The sequence below is a fragment of the Pleurodeles waltl genome, chromosome 7 (genome assembly GCF_031143425.1).
Source record: "Pleurodeles waltl isolate 20211129_DDA chromosome 7, aPleWal1.hap1.20221129, whole genome shotgun sequence".
Taxonomy (NCBI): Eukaryota; Metazoa; Chordata; class Amphibia; order Caudata; family Salamandridae; genus Pleurodeles; species Pleurodeles waltl.
Window position 1 is genome coordinate 100245193 of NC_090446.1, and position 21899 is coordinate 100267091.

The window sequence follows — 21899 nt, forward strand, 5'->3', positions numbered from 1 at the left end:
CAGAGTATATGAAGTGGGGCACGCAGATGGCATCCCCAGAAGCAGCATTGCTAGCTTTGCGCACAGCTTGGGCAGGGGGCTGTGCCAAACATGTACTTGGCATTTGTCTGCACCACTTGGATGGGGTGATGCGCCCACTGTGGTGCGAAGGTTTGGCCGCAGAGGTAGACTTGGGATTCAGATGCAGGCCTTGGTCTGGATGATGCACAGAGGGTGGTGCAGTCAGAGACAGAGGTGGCATTCTGGTGCAGATTCGGATAGGGTGATGCACCCAGTGTGGTGCAAATGGAAGGATGCATAAGGGGTAGGTAGGCGTGGCACTCAGCCAAGCTTAGCCAGGACGATGAATCCTATGTGGAGCCATCTGAAGGTTTTCCTCAGAGTCGGCTTTAGGGCGGTGCAACCGGTGCGACCGCACTGGGCGCTGATCTGGAGGGGGACACGGACTTCAGGGGTCGCTGTGTCGAGCAATAACTTACTATTTAAAAAACCTGCTGTAGAATTCCTTGTGTGTCCAGCTTCCAGGCAGCAATACAAATTCCGCTATAACTCTTGTGATTAATGTTCCTACAAGAGAGAGGGATTGGAGTTTTGTCTAGTGGTAGTTTTGATTCACCAGTGCAGAGGGTTAATATACCGGCTGCAAAGAACAGAACTATATTTTATGTGGACAGCTGAGTGGATTAGTAAAGCCAGCCTTTACTAGTGTGTTAAAATAAATGAAATGTATGTAAGAGAGGCTATGGAAAAATGAGGGGCACTTTTGCTGGGTGAAAGTGAGGGAATCCAAGGAGGTGGTCATGGGGAAGAGGAGGGGGACAACAAAAAAAAAAAAAAGATTGTCGCACTGGGTGCCACCAGCGCTAAAGTCAGCCCAGGTTTTCCTGAAGAGTGAGTGAGTGAGTGAGTGAGTGAGTGAGTGTGTGTGTGTGTGTGTGTGTGTGTGTGTACAGCTCCTGGACAGGGTGATACACCCAGTGCGGTGCGCAGGGAAGGTTACCGAAGAGGTAGACACAGCATTTTTGTGCACAGCTTGGACAGGGCAGTGCACGTGGTGTGCACTAGAGGTACAGTTGTTTCACACAGCTTGAGCACAGTGGTGCACACTGTGTGGGGGCCGCATAGCCAGCTCTCTTGGGCAGACCGGCGCTGTGTGGAGCTCAGTGACGGCTGACTCAGAGCTTGAGTTGTCATCTATGCACAGGCCTTGGGCAGGGTGGTTCATACCATGTCGGCGCAGTGTTGGCCGCCCACATACAGAGCTAATGAATTATGTACACAATGCGCAGACGTTCCATTGTTTACATATTTGAGGGATGAAGTGCACAGCTGCTGGAGCAATGCCCTGCCTGGCAGGGACTGATTTTTCCACAAAGGCTCACTGAAATCACAGGGAGATTCCACATTAAACCCTTCTTAAACAGCTGCAGGACAACCTGGTACACCTCGCCTCTGGACAACACATCCGAATGCCTGGCGAGCAGGTCAGTGACTCCCAGGGGTGGAACCCGCAGCAGAACACTATCAGAGGGATGACTGAATCAAGGGTCAGGAAATTCAAAGCTAGAGAGGAAACTCTCCATGATGCGGAGCGCCATGCCACGTCCATACATAGAAAAGGGACTTTGACAGTGTTTTAACTAATGGCAGTTGTCACCTCAAGGGTGATTACATCGGGTGTCAGTATGTCGTGGTCATTACAACAGGAGTACCATTACATTGTGGTACTTTATATCAGGAGTAGTTTACTTCAAAGGCAAGTTGGTACTCTTTCTGATTATATATATATATATATATATATAATGCGGAATTTTATATATAAATGGATATACTCCGTTCTAATTTTATTGAATGTATTTTAATAATTTAAAAATAAATTAACGTAATAACTATATATAACGTCATTAAATTTTGTTTGTAGTACAGTAATTTTAAATATGTTTACTTTAAATATGAAACACTGTTTTAATGTAAACTGAATTATTTAAAATTATGCAACCCCTATACACAACCCATCCCTGAGCCCTAAAAAACCCTAGTACTCCTTAACACTATCCCTTGAACCCTAAAACCATTATTTGGGATCATGTCATAACAATTTAGGTTCATCTGGCTGATGAAGATCATCGACGTGATGACGCACAATCACTTAAATGCCAGTCTACTAACTCCTGATCTAACTATGAGCATAGCTACCATTCATGAGTGATGTGCTACTCCAGTCCAGGTTTTTTCTTTGAATTCTGGGACTTGTAAACAAAATATAGAGAGGTGGTTATGCTATCATGTTCGTGCATCCGATGTGTCAATATAATATCCTGGGATAAGAAAGTCCTGAGTGCGATGAAAATTGAACCAAGGGTATCTCACTCTCACTGGTAGTTTACAACCAACCACCAAGGGTGTAAGTTGTGTCGACTGGAAACCAATCAACCACGGTAATTATCATGAGTTACCAGGGCACACCAGAGCAGTCCGTCAAGCCAAATCAAACATGCGGTAAATTAATAAGAGCCTTGAGCATGACTAGTAAATGTAGTGGATTTATTCTTTCCAGATCATAGTATATCCAAAGAAAAAAGCCGACACGTGTTTCGTCATCTGGACTTTTTCCAGAGCGAATTTGATGATGCTTCAGACCTGGAAGAATGGAATCTAGAGTCTCCTTTAAGATCGGAACCGATGTCGACTTTTCTGGAATGAGGTGCCTCAATATAATTATAGTTTCTGGATACTTTAAAAATAGGGTTCCAAATAGGCTTCGTCTGGGTACGATTGTTTGGTGATAAATATGTCCTGTTAAACTTTAAAATTGAAGTTCATTACTGTTCTCTGGGATCATGAAAATAAACAGAAAATTCACATTACAATACACAAGTTCGATGATTCGAGTCCTTCGTGGTAAACTCATTTTCGAGTTATCTCTAAATGAGGTGACAAATCTCTTATTGCCACAATCTAAATGGCAAAGATTCTCACACCACGAATATAAATTACTTGACGCTTTAGATTCCTCTGACAAACGCAACAGCAGGCAAAAAAATACAAAAGCCCAGCCACTAGATGGCGCCATTGTACACAGCGTGTGAATCGAAAAGATTCAGGTTGGGTGCACAGGGCCAATTTAGGTTTCGGTTCGTTCTAAATGAACTGCAGCATCCGTTCTTCCCGCATGAAACATGTTTCTGTAGTTGATGTTTTCCTAGGCCATAAATATAACATTCTCTTCAGTGCGCTAGCCTCAGAGCCATTAACCTTTCTTCCGAAAGGCAACAGCACTTCCGCATGCGTCACTTATCAAGTGATGGGACTTTCGCTTGGAAGTGGAGCGCGTTTCTCCACTTCTAGGGTTTGCCTGGAGTCCTGCTATGTTGTGCGGCACTCTGAACGACACCGTTTAGCGCCCACGTGACCTCGGTTAAATGTTGCACGCAGTGGTTAATCTGTAAACAAACAAGTCCTGGGTCCTTGTCAGGAAGACACTGTGGCTTGCACCAGCCATTACCTACAGGCCTCCACACTGCTACAAGTGTGATAGATAATTCAGAATATTCCGGGCATCCAAAGCAATAGAACTAGCTCAAGTCACAGCTATTAGTCATTTTGAATTTATATTATATTAATGACTGCTGTTGTGCTGATCTGTTAATTAAACAAACAGTTCTCAAGTGTCAGTGCTGACAATTAAGTGCAGGGGCCGAGCACTGGAAACCACCGGCTAAAATTAAATACTGCTTGCATGGGACATCACTCGTGTGGTCCAGTTCTCTGTAAAATCCGATTTTTAGGGCGCAAGAAGGTAGCAGCTGCCTCCATTTACGAGGTTTCGTATTTTTTGAGGTTTGCCAAAGATGTTAGGGCATAATTTTGTGGGAAAATTGAGAATTGTGAAACAGATGGAAAACTCTAACCAGTTCAGTAACTTTACAGGATCAGAGCCGCGTGAAAAACCGCACGCAACACTGGAAATGTCGGAAAGGGAGTTTAAGCAGAAAACCCTAACACTCACTGTAGGTCCACACAGAAGGCACCAGAAACTCCGCAACCTATGTAAACAATACTGAGAAGCAACCCACAAGAAAACACATTATTGTCTATTTATTGGCGGCGTTTGATGAGGCTCAGTAGGACACACTGATCTACAGTACAGATTACCGTTTATGTATTTCAACGGACACTGGATAAGAAACAAGGCAGCTGAACATGGTTCAGTGCTTCATGAACGCACTTAGTCTGTTTCTAAGCGCTCTGAAACGTAGGCGCGTAGCACTGATATTAGGGTGACCAGACGTCCCGGATTTCCCCGGACAGTCATGGTTTTTTAGAGGACTGTCCCGGCGCTTCCTTTAATTTTAAATATGTGTCCCAGTTTTTGGGACAAAGGTCAGATCATTAAATAAATGTCCCGATTTTTGGGACAAAGGTCATATCATTAAGGGTAACATAAATTAAAGACACCTAGAAACTATGAAATAATTAAAGTAATTTATCCGTTACTGTCAGGCAACACAGACCCCTACCTGCTCCCAGCAGAGAGACATGGGTGGGGGCGGGTTGGGGGTGCAGTGTGGGAGGTCAAGCCATAGCTAATTTTATATATGCAGTCTTGTAAATGTGTGCATGTGCGCGAGCGCACACACACACGCAAAAAAACGTGACAGGCCAGATATAAAAGTGAGCGTAATGTCTTTAGTCCTTCTTTTACGTCTCACCTGTCCCGGTTTTTGCTCCTCCAAGTCTGGTCACCCTAACTGAAATACTAAAGTATTTGCTTAAATGTACACAATGTAGACCCACAAAGAAGCTGTAGTTAGAAGAGTCCATATCTCCCGGATTCATAGTCTCCATTTGGCTACTACGACTTCCCTTCTTTGAACTGGGCCTGTGTGACGTCATCGGCGACAGACAACTGGTAATGTGCACCTCTCAAATGGCACCTGGGAGATCCCCTCGTATGTGCTGGCTCGTCAGATGCTATGTGTGATCTGCAGCAGTTCTCTACGCGTAATTTAATGTAGACGTTGGTTCTCCTAAAAAAAACAGGTTTGGACTTTCTTTTATATTTATTTTTGTTAGCAATGGAAACAGAACCCTTTGAAAGGTATGCTAGGTGGGCCAATTCACCCTGCAGGTTGACGGTCCCCTCTGAGCGCCGGAATTCCCGTGGTCTGCATCTCTTCTCTTGGTGTCCATCACCAGCGACCCGGCCCGTCCATCCATGCCCATGCCAGTTTGAGAACACAGGAAAGGTAGGGCAATCTGGTATTTTGACATATAAACATAAAACAGCAAGCGCATGAAGAAATCATTCTTATTTGTAGATACCCCAGAGCTGGTGAAGTTGTTCCTAAATTCTTATTAAACTAAGTAGCTGGATAATAGTTGTTGGTTATCAGCCTCCACGTCTATGTGCGGTTTCTTGCTGAAGGGTCAGTCTTCCACTGACAAATATCCTGTAATTTAAGAGGTTTCAGCTTGGTTTAGTGTACCCGGCTTGTTTCACTACCCTTCCCCCATCGCAGGCGGTAAGTCAAGCTAATGGCGCCCCCGGACCAGGGGGTAATACGATTTGCCCTATTAAGCGTCGGTATCTAGCAGACGGTGAGTCTGTGACGTCATACGCACGGCGTTTAAAAGTGACGCAACCAGATCAATTAAATTAAGCGACCAATGGCCGACTCATTCGGGGAGGTTGCATGAGGCGCGCGGATGCCAACAGGTGGATGCCCCGGGCCCGCTTCCCGGAGAGGAATGTCTGGGTGGGATTCCCATCAAGGCAAGTTTCGCTCCAAATTCCAAAGGTCCTCAGGGTGTCCTCCCGGTTGCCCTTTCGACCTCGTCTCATAAATTACCAGTGGCCTCCGGGAAAAGGCGGCTCAAGGCCTAACACGTCACCCTAAACAGTTGTGTCTCAGGAGCCCGAGAGGCAGAGGGGACACGTGCCTGCAGGGACCGCACCTTCACGCACCGCCAGTTTCCCCACAGACCAGTTTCCACTGGCCCGGGATATGTTCACACTGGTAACACCCCCTTTCCTGTCCCTTGACGTTCCCACATCAGTATCACCGGCCTCTCAAGTGTGAAGTGTGGCACTAGCTCCTAGAGGCTGGTGATTCAATCACCGGTAACATCGACCTTCTAGGAGCTAGGCGTGTCGAGCACTACATCTCAGTGGCCACCACAGTGGCCTGCAGTATTCACACAGTGATGACACTTCCAAGGGGTCTTGGAGATCCACAGTGACCTACAACACTCCCTACATTTCTTAGTATACTTTATAAGTGCAGCACACAAATGCGCATATAATATCTTTTTCTTCCTAGGCGTTTGTGACTTTCACTTTCTTTTTTACCCTTCCACTATTCTGCACTGTACGCTTGCCCCAGTGGCTCAGAAGCATCATGGACAATCCGAGTAAGGTTCACTTTTGAGTTTCGAGCAAGTTGGCACATTTTTGACTCACCTCTCAGTGACAATAGTCTGTCGGAGTCGTACAAAAAACCCACCAGAGCTACACTAAGATCCTTATGCAGAGTCACGTAAGGCCTGTTTGTGCAGTACTGCTCTGAATGGAGGCCCAGCCAAGCTATGCAGAGTACTACGGAGGAAAACTCGATCTGAGACAGTTGATGGGCCGTACCTTTAGTGCGTAACGATGCTTGCTTGAACTATGCCAAGGCTCACTGAAACCTATGGAGAGGCCAAGATGAGATGGGCAGAGGTCGGCTGACAGTAAATAAGAGCTGTACAGCGATCAGTGCACGTTGTATCAATGCTCGCCCAAGCTGTGCTCAACGCTTGCCTGGTGACACCTGGACCCTATTGGAGCTTTAGAGGTCAAGGCGCCCACGGATGTCCGCCGTCTCCATAACTTCTCTGCGTAAAGCCTTCCAGTGTCTCTGGGTCTCTACAGACACCACGGACAGAGACCAACTCCCACCATGAATAGGGCAAATGTAAGCTCCGCTTATTTTAACACTCAACAGGGTGTACATACATGTACCACTCTTCAAGACCACCTGGATTTGATTGGTCATGGTACTCCCAGCAGAATTAAACATACAGTGTCGGACCACAGCTGAGGATCTATGGGGGACTGCAGCCCTCTTCTTCTACTAGTGTCCGTAACGTGGAAATATTGGTTGACTCTAATCTAGGACTCCCCACCCTCGTATCAAAAATCACTAACAAATGAAAAGCTCATGAGCTTTTTGCTTTCGTATAGTAACACCTCAGAACTCCGAAATTAACCCCCTGATTCAGCCAAGACTAGACTATGGGAATGTTGTTCTCTGATTCTCACTTAAAACTCTTTGTGCAAAAACAACCCTACAGAATGCTGCGCATATCTGACAAGTGGCACAGCGAAGGTTAACTTTATCGCTCCCACCTGCATGAAACGTCCCTGGCTTTCCATTCACAAATGTATTATTTTTAAGGTTGTGACAAATACTTCATAAAACGATGTACCAGAATGTACCAGACTTTTTGATTTAAAAATGTACTCAGGATAAACCAACCAGATCCCTATGGTCACAACAAATCCAGAATCAACCCCCACCATTTAGGAAGGCAGAACTTTTGCTAATACCACTACACTAAAATGAATCATCAAGGTCAAGCCTTCTCCCAGTTTAGGAAATCTCTTAATACATGTCTAGTTAACCACTAGCCACCCGATTACTAATACCTAAGTCTTGACTAGCAGCAGTAACAGGGAAAGAGGCCACATGTGAACGGTGTGCTCTACAGAGAACGAAAACAAAGAGCAGTGTTCCTCAGATCACACATCCATGCACCCAGCTCTCCACAGGTGTTCATTCCAGAATCCAGCCCACCACAACCAGTGTAATACAATGACAGGCACTACACTACACTAGTATAACGTCTCCTGCCACTAACATCTAACCAGCAATCAAAATACTATCCGAGGCAAGGTGCTCCCACCTGTTTCCTGTTTAAGAAGGCTCCCTTGAGCCAGCGAGTTGACGAGCTCTGGATGAAGCACCTGAGTGCCAGTGAGTGGTACAGAAACCTGAGAGGACTTTAGCTAGCATTCCCAGCAACCCCACAGACAAAGCTGCTCTCTGCTGATGACGGGCTAAACCCAGAAACACGTGTCCAGAGATGTACAGCACTAGCTGCACCTACTAAGGTGAAAAACTACAGATTACTTTATGGAGTAAAAATGAAGTTGTACTGCATTTACCATGATGCAATGGGGCTGACTGCATGCTGGAGTGTGAGGAAGGGTGATCCCTTCTGTTTCCTGTTTAAGAAACCCAGGAAGGTTCTAGTTTTAAGAACTAACAATCCACAGGCACAGACAGCAGCCATGTCTTTCCAAAGGGGTGCTGGGAGTGTAGACTTGTCCCCCCAGCACTCCAGACATGTATTCTCCCAGTGAGTGTCCTGGAATGACAGAGCGAGCCCCATCCTCCCCCGTGCCCTCCGCAGACCAGGCATTTCACTGCATGGCACAACGTGTGCTGTCAGAGCCTACACTCGGGGGTCAGCGGGGCCACATACTTACAGGGGTATGACAGGGTACTGACAGCAGCAACAGGTGGGGGGCGCCTGGCCGCGCTTCAGGCCTCCAGCTGCCCGACCTGGCCGCACCAGACACCGGACACCTCCGAGACCCATGCCACAGGTGCACAAGCCACAGATGGGGGCGGACCAGGCACATGACACGTGCAGACATTTGAACTTATACCCCCACAGTGATCAACCTATCAATCACCCAGTTTTTTATTTTTAATGGAATATATATTTTTTCACGGTGCATCGTTACTGGGCTTTCAATTTGCACACAACAAGGTGTATTACAAAACGTAATCCTGAGAAAATTGTTGAAAAAAGAAATAACCAGATATTAATCCCAGTTACTGGTTACTGCCCGTGTTTTTAATTTTTTTCAATTGTGGGCCATTTTTCATAATATATATATATATATATATATATATATATATATATATATATAACATTTTGTATTAATTAATGGAGAGAATTCCTTCAATGCTTTTCATTATCATAACCCTTCCAATCCACACTTCCCTTACACTAATCCCGTCATGTACTCTAAACGCTAAATATAAACATATATATATATATTTTTTTTTACCCATAACGTCATGCCTATTTCTGGATTTCACTACGTTTTTTTAAATTTCTATCCTTATCTCTAATCTCTCCCCTTAAACCTTTCACCAAACACTGACTTGGACATTTCCAGATGTCTTTTTTTTTTGTTCTCCCGTTTTTTTCCTCCCCAATATTTTTTTATTTCCCGTTTTCTTCCAAGTAAAAGTCATTCCATTCACCCGAGACTTTTTGTAATTTGAGCATGATCTTCCTATTAATGTTCCATAGATTGCTCCAAAGGACAGACAGCACCATTTACATAAAAAGTTAACTATTGGCAGGGCCGCTGGAATTATGTGTCAGGGAGGGCCTAATTATGCGTCACTGTTGCAAAAATTATGTGGCAAAAAAGGACAATTCTGCAGCATAATGTGGCACATTTTGTGACATTATTACTACATTCATTTCTAATCATAACTCTTTTTAACACAGTCTGGACATAGGTTGCACCTCATTAGTACCAGATTAACGCCAGATATATAAATAAGCAACAGAAAGGTGAGCAGTCAGCCTTTGCAAAGGGCCTTCTCTTGCGCGGCTACATTTGTTGCAGTAGTTTTTAGCAACTTTTCAACCGTTTCAGCGAGTAACACTTTTTTGTTAAACTCTACAGATTATGCAGCAGATGACAGTTTATGCAACAGATGATGAATTATGTGGCAAGTGAAGCAAAGCCAGAATTAAGCAAAAAAAAAAAAAAAAAGCAGCAGACGCACAATCACATAATTACAGTGGCCCTGGTACTTGCCACAAATGAATAAAATCTACAATATTGGGCCTGGGCAACCACACTGCCACTCATATTTACTGTCTGCAAGGATAACACAAGGGTACCATGATCAATACAAGTTGCAAAAAAAAAAAATGAAAATGAATCCATAATATTCATTTTCCAGATTGATTGATTGTGAAATGCAAATTCATTTTACAAATTGTCAGAGCCAATGAGGCTTTTGAATATATTGCCTGAGAAAGGTGGAATGGCAAAGGAAAAGGGTTAATAAGACATGAGGTTCATCCGTCTGATTAAAAAAGACAGGATTAGACAACATTTTCAAAATTTGAAAGTGCAATTATGCATTTTTCAAATTAAGCTACAGCTTCAATGCTTAGTGCAAACGTGGAGATAGGATACAAAACTATGCATTAACTGTTTATTTGTGGGTAGAGAATATAGTATTGAAGAAAGGGTTTTAAATGTGTATGATGGCAGATGCAAAACACGTTCCTATACTATGCTGAACCAAGTACATTCAAACTAATAGATTAAATTAAACATATATTGAAGAGTTCAAAAAGTTTAAATACTACAAATAAACATAATGTATGTCATACTATATGTGTGAAAACTAGGCAGGTTAAAAGTTTTATGAATAGAGTGGGCAGTTTAAAGCAGTTTAATGCTGTGCTGTGATGGGCATAAACCATGATTTAATACAATTAGTCAAAACTTGATTGAGTATGTTGAGTCCTCTGCACCACAACTGTCACTTTTCTTAAAAAATAAAAAACAAAACGAAAGAGATGTATAATAATGGAACAGGAGCTAAGGGGAGATGTTACGTGCTAGACCATAGGGGGCTCAACCCTCAAAGTTGACCAGATCTCGAGCCTGATTAAACAATCACTCCAAAAGGGCACGCGTTTTGTTCATTTCCTGTTCTTCCCTAGGTGTCTCCAACATTGCCAAATAAATGTAATTGTAAATTGTATGTCTAGACCCTGAGTCTTAGATTTTCTTAGATTTTCTTATCTTTTGGCTCACCCTAAACAGGGAAAGTTCCCGAATCCTAAAGATGGAGACCTGCAAAAAAACTTTCATAGTGTCCATTTGGACATCCCAGTTGCCCCGAAACACATTACTACATTTTCTAAGGGGGCCCGCATTCTCTTACTTTAGATCGTGTTGCACCTTTAATTTTCAGCCCAAATAATCTTTGCATAAATAATAATACTAATAAATTATTTTGAGGTCTGCATGGGGAGCGCTTAATGCAATACGCCAGCCCTAATAATTTTTTTTTTTTTAAGTAATAAAAAAAATGCATCGATACGAACACAGAGGGGCTTTCTGTTGGTCCTCTTCATCCATTGGTCTGTTCAAGAGTCATTCACACATCTTCTACCTACCACTGTTTACAACATGGGGCAGCTGGTCGGCCCACCTGATCCGTTGCCCGTCTTGTACAGGGACGGCATTTTACTTGATCACATGTGCACAGTTCTCTGAAAAGGGGGGCCCTTTAACGCCAGAAATGGTGTTCATGAGCTGGTTTGCCAGTCCTTTATTTTTTTTTTGCAATATACATTGTAAGTATGTTGTGCCTTATTTTATGGCTGCTTGTGACATGGTTCAATTTCCACCTATTATTCTTTTCAAACATATGCACACCATCATTAAATGGTGGCACTGTTACTTTTTTTCCAGTCCATAGATTAATTAAAAATAGCACTGTACACTTGCAAGGTCGAGACCTATTGGCCTTGCAAATGCTTTTTGAGAGAGTGCTCTATACTAAGTTTTGCCACCTTTCAATGTTCTAAACATCAATTTACCAACCTCAGAAGGATGAAAAGCTGGTTTGGCCTCGCTGGAATCCAACCTCATGTCTTGCTATTGAGAGGTGATGTCAGTTGTGTTTAACTCCGTAAAAAAATTGCCGTCATTATGGATCACATTTCATCATCTCACAGATGTTTACCCGGGGCTTGCAAAAAGTGGGAACGGGTCTCTAAAAGAGGTGTGGCTTAAACAAGTAAATTACATTTCTGTGAAACCTATAAGGTGCCACTCATCTGGTATTTTGGTGCAAGATTAAGTAAAACATGTGAAATATAAACAGAAACTAAATTGGTGATATAGGTTACCTTGACGTTTGGTTCATGAATTGTTCAGAAGTTGGTGAGTGTTGCCTACCAGTAAAATTAAGGACATGAAATACGGCTGAATAGGCACCAGGTTCAAAGTCCGTTTACAATGACTAATTTCCCTGAGACCCAGAGGGACCTGTCCCACTAAAAGCCCTTTGTCTACCTATCGCAGGTTTCTGACGGTGGGAGTGGAGGGGCAGTTTGTGTTTTGTATTTTTCTTGATGTTCTTTTGAAGGAGATGGACTGATGCACTGATAAAAATACAGCTCAACACGAGAAAGAATCAAAACATAATACCCCCAATATACCTCTCATACCAAAAGTACAAAAATATACAAATGTAAAAAGAATATCAGATATTAAAATAGCAAAATATGAAACAAGTGACATCAATATTCACTTAAAAATAATAATACACTCTCCACCCCTAAAAAATGAAATGCTATTAAAAAGAATAGTTTACCGATACACATATACAAATGTTAATAAATTAATAATTAAACAGATTAAAAAATATTATCAACCTAAGTACATTTTCAACACTAGTAACCCAATCTCCCAAATAAAACAGACACTAAAAATTACACTGTATTAAATTATTTAATATTGTATTGAATAGCTAGGGTGACGGGGGCTTGGGTGGCGGCCAAGAAAGTTACTGGCTGGACCGGCAGGTAACATTAGAGACATCGCTGTGGCGAGGCAAATACCTTCCGTAGGTCGCAGTCTTGCATGGCTCTGCGGCGTCAGACACTATTGGTATCTCTACTTTGGGAGACATACTACATGAGGGCATCCTGAAATCCTTTCAGGACTGCAGGCGGAATATGCTTTACGGCGGTCACAGTTTTTCAGATACCTGCAGCTCCGACATGCGTTGATGCCGACACTCCATGCCACAACTGAGATACCAGCGGTCTCCTCCTTGGAGGCTAAACTTCATCTCACGAACATAAAATAACATAAGTGATCCCAGATACATAAGATGTTGCTGAGGAATATACCAGAGCATATGGTGGCAGTACGTAAGGCATGGGAACAGGAACTAGGTGAACTTGATGATGATGATGATTGGAGGGAGGCACAAGAGGCTCAGAGAGAAGCATTTATAGCTTCACAGTTTAGACACATATAGCTCAAACTGTTACCCCGGGTATATTACACAGGGTCAAGCTCTGCTGCATGGGATTGGTAACGGAGGGAGGGTGCGTGATGTGCGACACTGCTCTGTTCTTTCTCCCTTTTAGGAAGGGGTCTTGGGGACTCTGGAGAGAGTGTTGGGTTTGGTAATACAGACTGGTGCTAATTCATGTGACGGAGGAGCTGGGGGCCCACAGTTCCAGAGGGCACGTCTACAGCTGGGCCTAATAGTAGCCCAGAGAGATCTAGCAAGGGTTTGGAAGGAGGTGGCTGCCCCATCAGTTGAGGACTGGGCTAAAGGTATGGACTTCTGCATGGGCGTGGAACGCCATATATACAAAGCAGGAGGTTGCCCAAAAAACGCATAAGATTTGGAAGGGATGGGCGGAGGCTAGAGGCATACATCTGGAACCTGCCAAGACACCAAAGGTCTGGGAAGTCGATGGGGAAGGAGTAAGAGGAGGGATATTACAGCCATGGATTTCACAAGTATTTCAGTCCCACCTACATTGATCACAATACCACTGTGCAGTGTTATAATGCTTAAGGATGCATACTATTCTTGTATTTTGTGTTATCGAACCACCTCAGTAAAAAAAAAAAAAAAAAAAAGTTTGTCAAAAAAGTAACCATATAAACAAAAAAAAAAACAATCATTACTAAATATTTAAAACATCACCCATCCGGCTCTTAATAAATTCTACAATGCAAAAAATATTGTAATTATAGACCGCTTATACACTAATGGTGTCATGGATCTAAAATATAGCGGTGTGTGAAAGAAGGGGAGCTATTTAATACAAATAAAAAATATTAACAAATACATAAAAATATCAATTTAATGAGTTAAAATGAATATACAATAAAAAAACTACATAACCAAATGCCCAATAAGCTTAACCTCCCAAAAAGCATTTATTACTGTATCACTTAAACATATTGACAAATAATTGTCCCAATAACATAATTAAAATAAAAGCATAACACAATACTGTAAAATATAATAACATTGTATTTTACTAAGGTATATTTTAAACTTTCATGTTATTCTAAAAATGTAAAGAAAACAATATGCTTACCTTCTGTATTTTTGTCCGGAATATTCTTGCAGTCATAATATTCTGACCATAATATTATGTTAAAAGGAGATTTTGGAATGGATATTTGGGGGGGCTAACATAAAGAACAAGTGGCTAACACTAGACAGAGCTACTCGGAAATGTCAGAGCCCCAGTGTGCTATTTAAAAGAAATTCCCTGAGGCTGCAAACACGCGCCATGAAAATTGCTTACTGATGACTTCAATTTAACTAGACTTCTATTAACAAGACAGATGTGCTGTAGGCCCAAGTAAAACATTTGTGAGTGAAGCCACCCAGAGAAGCTTTAAAAGGCTTGCAGTCCACATCCAAGACAAGCTTAACTGTGCCAAATTAACAGTCTATAAAAAAGGAAATCCGAACACAAAGAACAAGACGTAGAAAATGAATCACACGCCATGGCGCAATCTATGAAAAGAGAATCCTACATATAACGAAAAATATAAACCAGGGCTTGACAAAAATGAGTTTGTTAATCAGGTATAATGGCAGCTGTTAAGAGAGAGAGATTCTGCAAACCAGAATGAGGAAATGGCTTAATTGCTGATATGACTGAAGTGGTCTCACCAGCCTATGGACCTGGAACATAAATATTTGTATATAGCATCGGAAGAGGTATGCCATTCAGGGGCGGCTCCTCCGCTAGGGGGGAGGAGCGTCTCCCCCCGGCAGCTGCAGCCTAATACTACATTTATTATCATTGTATTGTAGAAGGGGCGGGCCCACGGGCTGACGAGCACAGAGGGGAGCGTTTAGCACTCCCCCCTCAGTGCGCATATCTCAGGCCGGCCAAACATACATGCGCACTAAGCTCTGTCCAACCCGACACCACAGTGCTGGGTTTGGAGAGAGCAGGCAGACCCTCCCAGTCTGAATGGGAGCCTCCGGGCTGGGCGCTCTGACCAATGGGAACGCTGCTGCCATGCTGCATGACAGCAGCGTTCATACTGGCTGCAGGGCAGGCTGGGAGCCTGTGGCAAAGCAAAGAGGAGCTGAGCGGTGGTGGCAGCAGCGGCTTCAGGGAAGTTTTATTTTTTTTCTTTTATTGTTCATTTTTCTCCCCCCCACCAAGAGCCGCGAGCTGCTCCTGCCATTCTCACGCTAGTCAGAAATAAAAAGCAGGAAACAACATCAGGGGTCAATACGAATGTAGAAGCTTGAACCTCTCAGATTTGATAGGCAGAGACATGCCTAACTGTTCTCACATCAAAAAGAGTAGAGGAAATGGGTTTCTGTACAGTATGGCTCGGGTTTGACTAGGACTTTAAAATGCCCGACCTTCATTTTTTTTAAGTGAGAAAACTGCTACAGTGTGAGTTCTGGGGTTGCTACCTTAACTCTCGCTTCCTCTGTTGCCCTGTAATCTGGTACAAAAATGTGCAGAGTTTCTTTCTACTGTAAGAGAAACCCTGGGCCATATCTTGAAAAAACAGAGATAACTTTTCAAGAATTATCAGATACGTTAAATATCTTCCAACTCATGTCTGTCCCTTGCATACACAAAAGTTTACGCAAAGGTCAGAACACATCAATCTACTCCTAATTAGGCCCTTGATGTTGATGAGCAGGCAACAGATGGCAATGCCAAGAGGTCTGGCTTTATAAGAATGTTATACGGCAACGTAAAGCATTACAAGTAAATATTGTGAATGAATATGTATTTGTGTGACTGCAAAGAATATTGGTGTAGTGCAATGTAATGTGTGTGCCCATGAAAGGTTAATCTAGGGCAACTGAATAAATAAACAAACTGATCTTAGCTGTGTAAAGGCAAGCACTTTTTCTGAAAGCACACAACTTCTGCCCCATCAAAACATATACTCCTGGCTCCCAACATGTGGGCGGAGCCAAAGCCCCTCTTCCAAAGCCCCTCTTCAGTAATGCGCACATTAAGTGCTGGCGACAGCAGCACTTTCAAGTCAGACCATAAAAATGACACCATAAGCTCAAGGGCTGTCACTTGATGACAACACACAGAACCCTCTGCACGTACAAAAAACCCCACACCAGTGGTTGATCTCACCTGTATGGATTGTTGGGGTCCCGCGCATCACAAACCTCTGCATGACCATTACAGACACAGCGCCCTCCAATGCTAATGTCCTTGATGCTGTAATAGTACTAGAATGAAAAAAAAAACACAGGTTTTATGAGGTATCTGTAAAGGAAACTCCTAAGCAATAAAACATGCCATTGTTTCCATAGAACTGCCTTCCAAACACAAGTGTGTATTTTGGTTGGAGGAAAAGTCACATTGTACCCAGACTATCAATATTCTCAACCAAAACATTCACTGTTGTACCTACAAAATAAATGTGGAAGCTTTTCAGTTTTGTGTGTATTGCTCTTTCTTGAGACATACCAAGCTCTATATGGATTTGAAATCATATTTGTCTCAATATATGAAAGCACCACCTGGCTCCTATCCCTTCCCTCTGAAGATCCTCCGAGAAGCCTCAAATAGTTCTGATTAAAGTGCAAGTGACATCATATTTTGCCCCAGACACTCTAGCTAAAGAGGACATCACTCCGGTGTGGCCTGGTCATTCAGCTGGAACTTTGTGGTGCACGCACACCGATATCAACAGAAAATGATAGGTAAAAGGGGTGCCAATTTGGGGTGTATCTGTCCGTTTGACGCCCCCTGCGGACTGATTACATGGATTTTAAAATCTCCCTCCCTTCTCCACCGGCGGTCACTGTCACTGAGCTAGACGCTGGACCAGTGAGCTGGGATGGGTAACATGAAGGAAGCCACAAAGCAGGTGGATTCTAATTGGTGGAAAAGTGAACATTAATGATAAATCATCTTATGTTGGCAAGTACCATACATAAGCTCTCTTATTGCGGCCCAGTGCTCACTGTATTGTGTTACAATTTCAGAATGGATTTCTCACTGTGTTTGAAGTTGCCACACTTCTCTACCTATTCCATCTCACCAAATCTTGACATATCACACTGGCTTGGTACATCTGGCAGACAGCCTCCCCACACCGGTCAAGGTCTCTTTTTTCAGTAGAGAATATTGGTTGCTGAGTTGGACATCAACTTCTCATACCAAAACACCTGCCTGCCTTGTCATTCTTGGAATGCTGTTTTAAATCTATAGTCAAGGCCATTTAAATTATGCAGTTATGTGGCATGTGTCTTTTCTCAGCATAATCCATCCTCTGCTGAATACTCTACAGATTTTAACAAACAAAATGTTTCTGGCTCAAACAGACCTTGCCCCCATAATGTGGTGCTTCTCAGGGCCCCAAAAAGTCTTATTTAAAGTTGACGTGGAACAGGTGTTCTGTACAGTTGAAAAGTGGAGGGACAATAAAAAATGCCTTTAAATCTTGTTCTATTGTCACATTTGCTCTGTGTTCATAGAAAGAGGTCTAAAGTCAGTTTTTCATACAATTCATTTTCCTTCTGACTGCAGAGTTCCAGGACTTTGTAAGGTGAACTGTGTGACCCTCTGCTTAGAATGTTAAATAAAAGGATATAGGGGGTCAGGTTTTTCCTAACAGGCAACATTTAAATGACTAAGTCAAATGTGCAAACATTTCAAAACATATTTCAGTAGTTGCAAAAGCCCTTTTTTTATATTTCTGTGTGATGAAAAAATATTTGAATTGGATGAAAACAAATCAGAATACTTTACATTTTGATGTGCAAAGGATATGTTTTCTGAAACCCAATTTTCACAGATTGTTAAAACACTATATAGTTGTATCAGTAAACTGCAAGTTAGTGGAGAGGTTTTGGACATTTCTTGGAAAGATTTTGTGTGTAGACGACAATATGTTACCACGTCATGGTTTAGTAATATATTTATTAAAATTGAGTGTTTAAACTGACAAACACTCCTGCCCTGATGGCAATGTTGTTAGTAAACTAAGAGAAGACCTAGGTTATGTGTGCTAGACCTCATGGATATGTGGGCTAGATTCTTGTGATGCATGCAGAAAACTTTAGTCTACTTAATCAAACAAAAGAGGTTTTTTTGTACTGCAGGAATACTGAGCTCACATATTTGAAGGTGCAATCATATGTGAGAATTAAGAAAAAGGCAACTCTGTAATCTATTTGCCTAGGATCACACAATTTGAGGCCTGTTTACGGGTCAAGTACATTACAGTTAGGTCGAGTAGATTATTTAAGTTACTCTACCCGCAGGTCTAGTAACATTTTTATGATTTTTCGAGCCCTGCTTCCGTGCAGCATAATTCCAGTGGTCACGTCCACAGTACACAATCTTGTTGCACTTTTTTTGCTACTGATATCTGATGTTATCTGCAGGTCACACGTTCGAATGCGGACTAGGCCAACCCAGCCTTGTCTTCGCCTGAGATCAGTAAATTGTGTACCATTGCATGGTTTTAATATTGATACCTGTTATTGACACCTGGCATTAGTAGCAGTAGAATGTACAACAGAGAAGACGTGTTGCTATGACATTTTCCTGGTCTGTGGATCTGCACTGTCTACTCATATTCGGTTTGTTTCAGTCTTGGTGTTACAACCTGCTTCTTGCAGAGGCTCCCTGGTGACGGCCATCATTTCATTCCAATAGGTGTCTTCCGGTCAGATGCATGAGTATTCGGTCGTAACAGTAAGGGTCCCCTAGAAGGCTGGGGGTTATGAGCAATATTTACATTGCTTAAATTTTGAAACGTGGTACTTAGAAGCAGTTAGGAAGACCACGCAATCTGGAACCTACATGACATAACCTCATCAGACATGCCCTTGTGTTCAAAGATTTCTGATAAACAACTACATACAAGCTTTTTAAAGATCAGTAGCTGTCTTTCTCTTAGAAGAAATACCAGGAAATCTCTTTCAGCTAAATGCAGGTTTCTACCCACAGATAAAGGCTCCCTAGAGGAAGAGCCACCCTCACTCTTATTGCCTCACTACGAATACCGTGGACAGATTCCTTGCTCAGGCCCAGTCCATCAAATATTTGGCTGCAGTAGGCACTGCAAAAACAGCAGTGTAGGAATCACTTATTTTTTGCTTCTTTGTCATGTGTATTAATTTACATTACACTGCAGGGATAGTCAGGGGGTAACTGATAAACAAGCAAAATAAAAACAAACCAGAACAAAGTAAAAAATAAAAACGTGCATTTAATTGAAATGGGTTGAGTTCTATGCCAGCACTGTCAAATGTTATAAGATAAATACTGGCAGCGAGACCAGCACAAGAAGAGTCTAAGGAGATGCCGATTAAACCTGAGCAAAAAAAACGTAGAATTATTTTTAAAGTACATTGTTCAATCTAAGAGTCATATGGATGCTAGCAGAAGGCGGAAATTAAACAGCATGGGTTTAAAAAAATAATCACAAACAAGAGAACAGAAAAGCAGTGGCGGCTGGCAGTTTTAGGAGGGAGGGGGGCGGGCGGGAAGCGCAGACACACACGCACAGACGCACACACACACAGACGCACGCACATCCATTAACAACTCTCACAACATTCAAACATGAACACACGTACCAAACATTCATTTCAAAAGATCACACACACACTTCCCTTCGGCCTCCAGGTCATCCAACGAGGAAAGGCAGCAGTCCCAGCCTCCTCACAGAGTGGGATGAGGTCAGTGAGACTGCTGACCCCACCCCACTATGTGACGAAGTGTCACTGATTGACACTCGCCCTGGGCACTTCAGGGCTTAAGCCTGAAGCGCCCAGTTCGAAGTCAATTGGTGACGCTTTCCTCGTCACCCGGGGGAGGGCTTCGAGGCACCCTTGCTGAGCCGAGGAGGTCACACCCATAGGAGCTGTGACCTCCTCAGCCCAGCAAAGTTCAGCTCAGGCAGCCAGGAGTCTGCGCAAATCGTGCATGTCTGCTCCTGGCCTCCTGACCTGAACATGGAGAGTGTCTGTCAGGCTGACCTTTGCTCAGCCTCACAGACACTCTTCATGAGGGGCAAAAGGTGGGGGGGGGGGCTTGGCCCCTCGGCCCTGAAGGATGGCACCTGCAGAAAAGAGATGAAACCGGAAAAAGAAGAGAATACAAGATTTTCTTGCAGCTTTCCTGAAGGACAGGAGATCAGGGAAAAAGCAGATGTGGGTAGGCAGTTCACTTCACAGCCTAAAACCCTGGGAAGCTAGGGACCAACCTCATGTGATGTTCAGTAGAGAGGGGTGGAAGAATTCTACAGAGCACAACACCGGGGCCTTAATATTTGGGGCCAGATGCAAAAACATTCAGAATAGCAATTTCCAAATAGTTACTTTCACCAAATCGTCGCTTTTCTTAATGGATGAAACTTTATATTTTAAATTAGTGATTCCTACTGGGTCAAGATTCAACATAGATCATGAATAATAATGAGGTAGGTCACTATTTGCGACCCACTAGGAATGATAGCCATCAAAGGGATGGTGGCTTACTGGGGCCAGCAGACCACCATGTCTCTGATTGCTTTTAAATAAATCAATCAGGGCAAGTTTCAAAAGAAAAAAAGGAAACGTTTAAAATTCATTTTTAAAGGTCAATGGTCCATGGCACAAATTGCTGTTCTGAAAAAAATATTTGTTCTAACATTCCCAAAGGGGAAGGGACCCCAGGGAGACTGCTTCCCATTTGCAAATGCTTACCACTACCTTTCAGTAATCAGTCAAAAATGAATGTTTTGTGCCAGTAATTCAGTCGCAAAACATAAACACATACTACTGCGAACTGGTATTTGGAAGGGATGCACTCTAAACTTACCCCTTCCAAATACCGAATTGCAAGCCTAAATTACGATTTTGTAGAATCGCAGTTTGGTGTTTGTACATACCAAAAAGCATTGTTGCTATCACACATGGCCTAATTCTATAAAGCGGGTCGTTTGCAAACTAAAAAATGCTTCAGGCATCTAGCCCAGCATATTAACATCAAAAAGAATTGCAAACATTTTTAAAGCATATTTATTTACACTTAAGGCAGAGAATGGGAAACACCCCACCTACATTCAAACCTTAGGAGTGTGAAGCAGGTGAAAATACCAAGGGGTTTACAATATTTAGCCCAGAATCACTGTGGAGAGGTTACTCACCCGTCGCGTCACAGTGGGGTCCCTCAGCGCCTTGCCCATCAGGTGGCCCAGCAGGGTGTTGGTCCGCATGAAGCGCAGCCGGATGTTGGTGGCTTTGGTGAAGTCTCGCAGGAGGGGGGAGTAGGAGAAGTTTGAGGCACCGGGACGCCCGTTAACCAGAGACACCACGATCTGCCAAAAGTAACATGGTGGGATGAGACTCAAATCAAGTAATACAGGCACCAGTGCAGAGGCACTGGGTGGATGGGCTCTCGGTGGGGTGAGTGTGAAGCCGCCTGACCTCCCCCTGATGTGGGTCACTGAAGCACAACTGATAAAGGAGCATACATCTGCTAGGAAACATAAGGGGCAACATGTGTCATGCAAATAGTAAGGCGTATGCTTGCAGAAGTGGAATGCATTATATGCCAAATATCAAAATAAACTGTACTTAAAAAATTTACCACCGTTCCTGGTCCATGTGGTACGTGGAACCCCTGGGGCGTGGTTATGAATCAGGATGCTTTCTTCTGCATAACGGGACATCAGAAGAACCCACAAACATCCTATTATCCAGCAAGCACCAAGATTATGAGGGTCAGTTCTTAAAGTCACCCAACATGAG

General features: G+C 43.1%; 1 protein-coding gene across 2 annotated transcripts in view; it reads right to left on the reverse strand.

The window, feature by feature from the left end:
• Window positions 1-21899, reverse strand: part of LAMA5 (laminin subunit alpha 5) — a 467726-nt gene that overhangs the window by 332404 nt on the left and 113423 nt on the right. For both annotated transcript variants that reach the window (XM_069243153.1, XM_069243152.1), the window contains exons 5-6: window positions 21296-21466; window positions 16279-16376 (exon numbers count right to left, since the gene is read on the reverse strand). In XM_069243153.1, the coding sequence (XP_069099254.1) occupies window positions 16279-16376; window positions 21296-21466 (269 nt within the window). The remainder of the gene's footprint in view (window positions 1-16278; window positions 16377-21295; window positions 21467-21899) is intronic.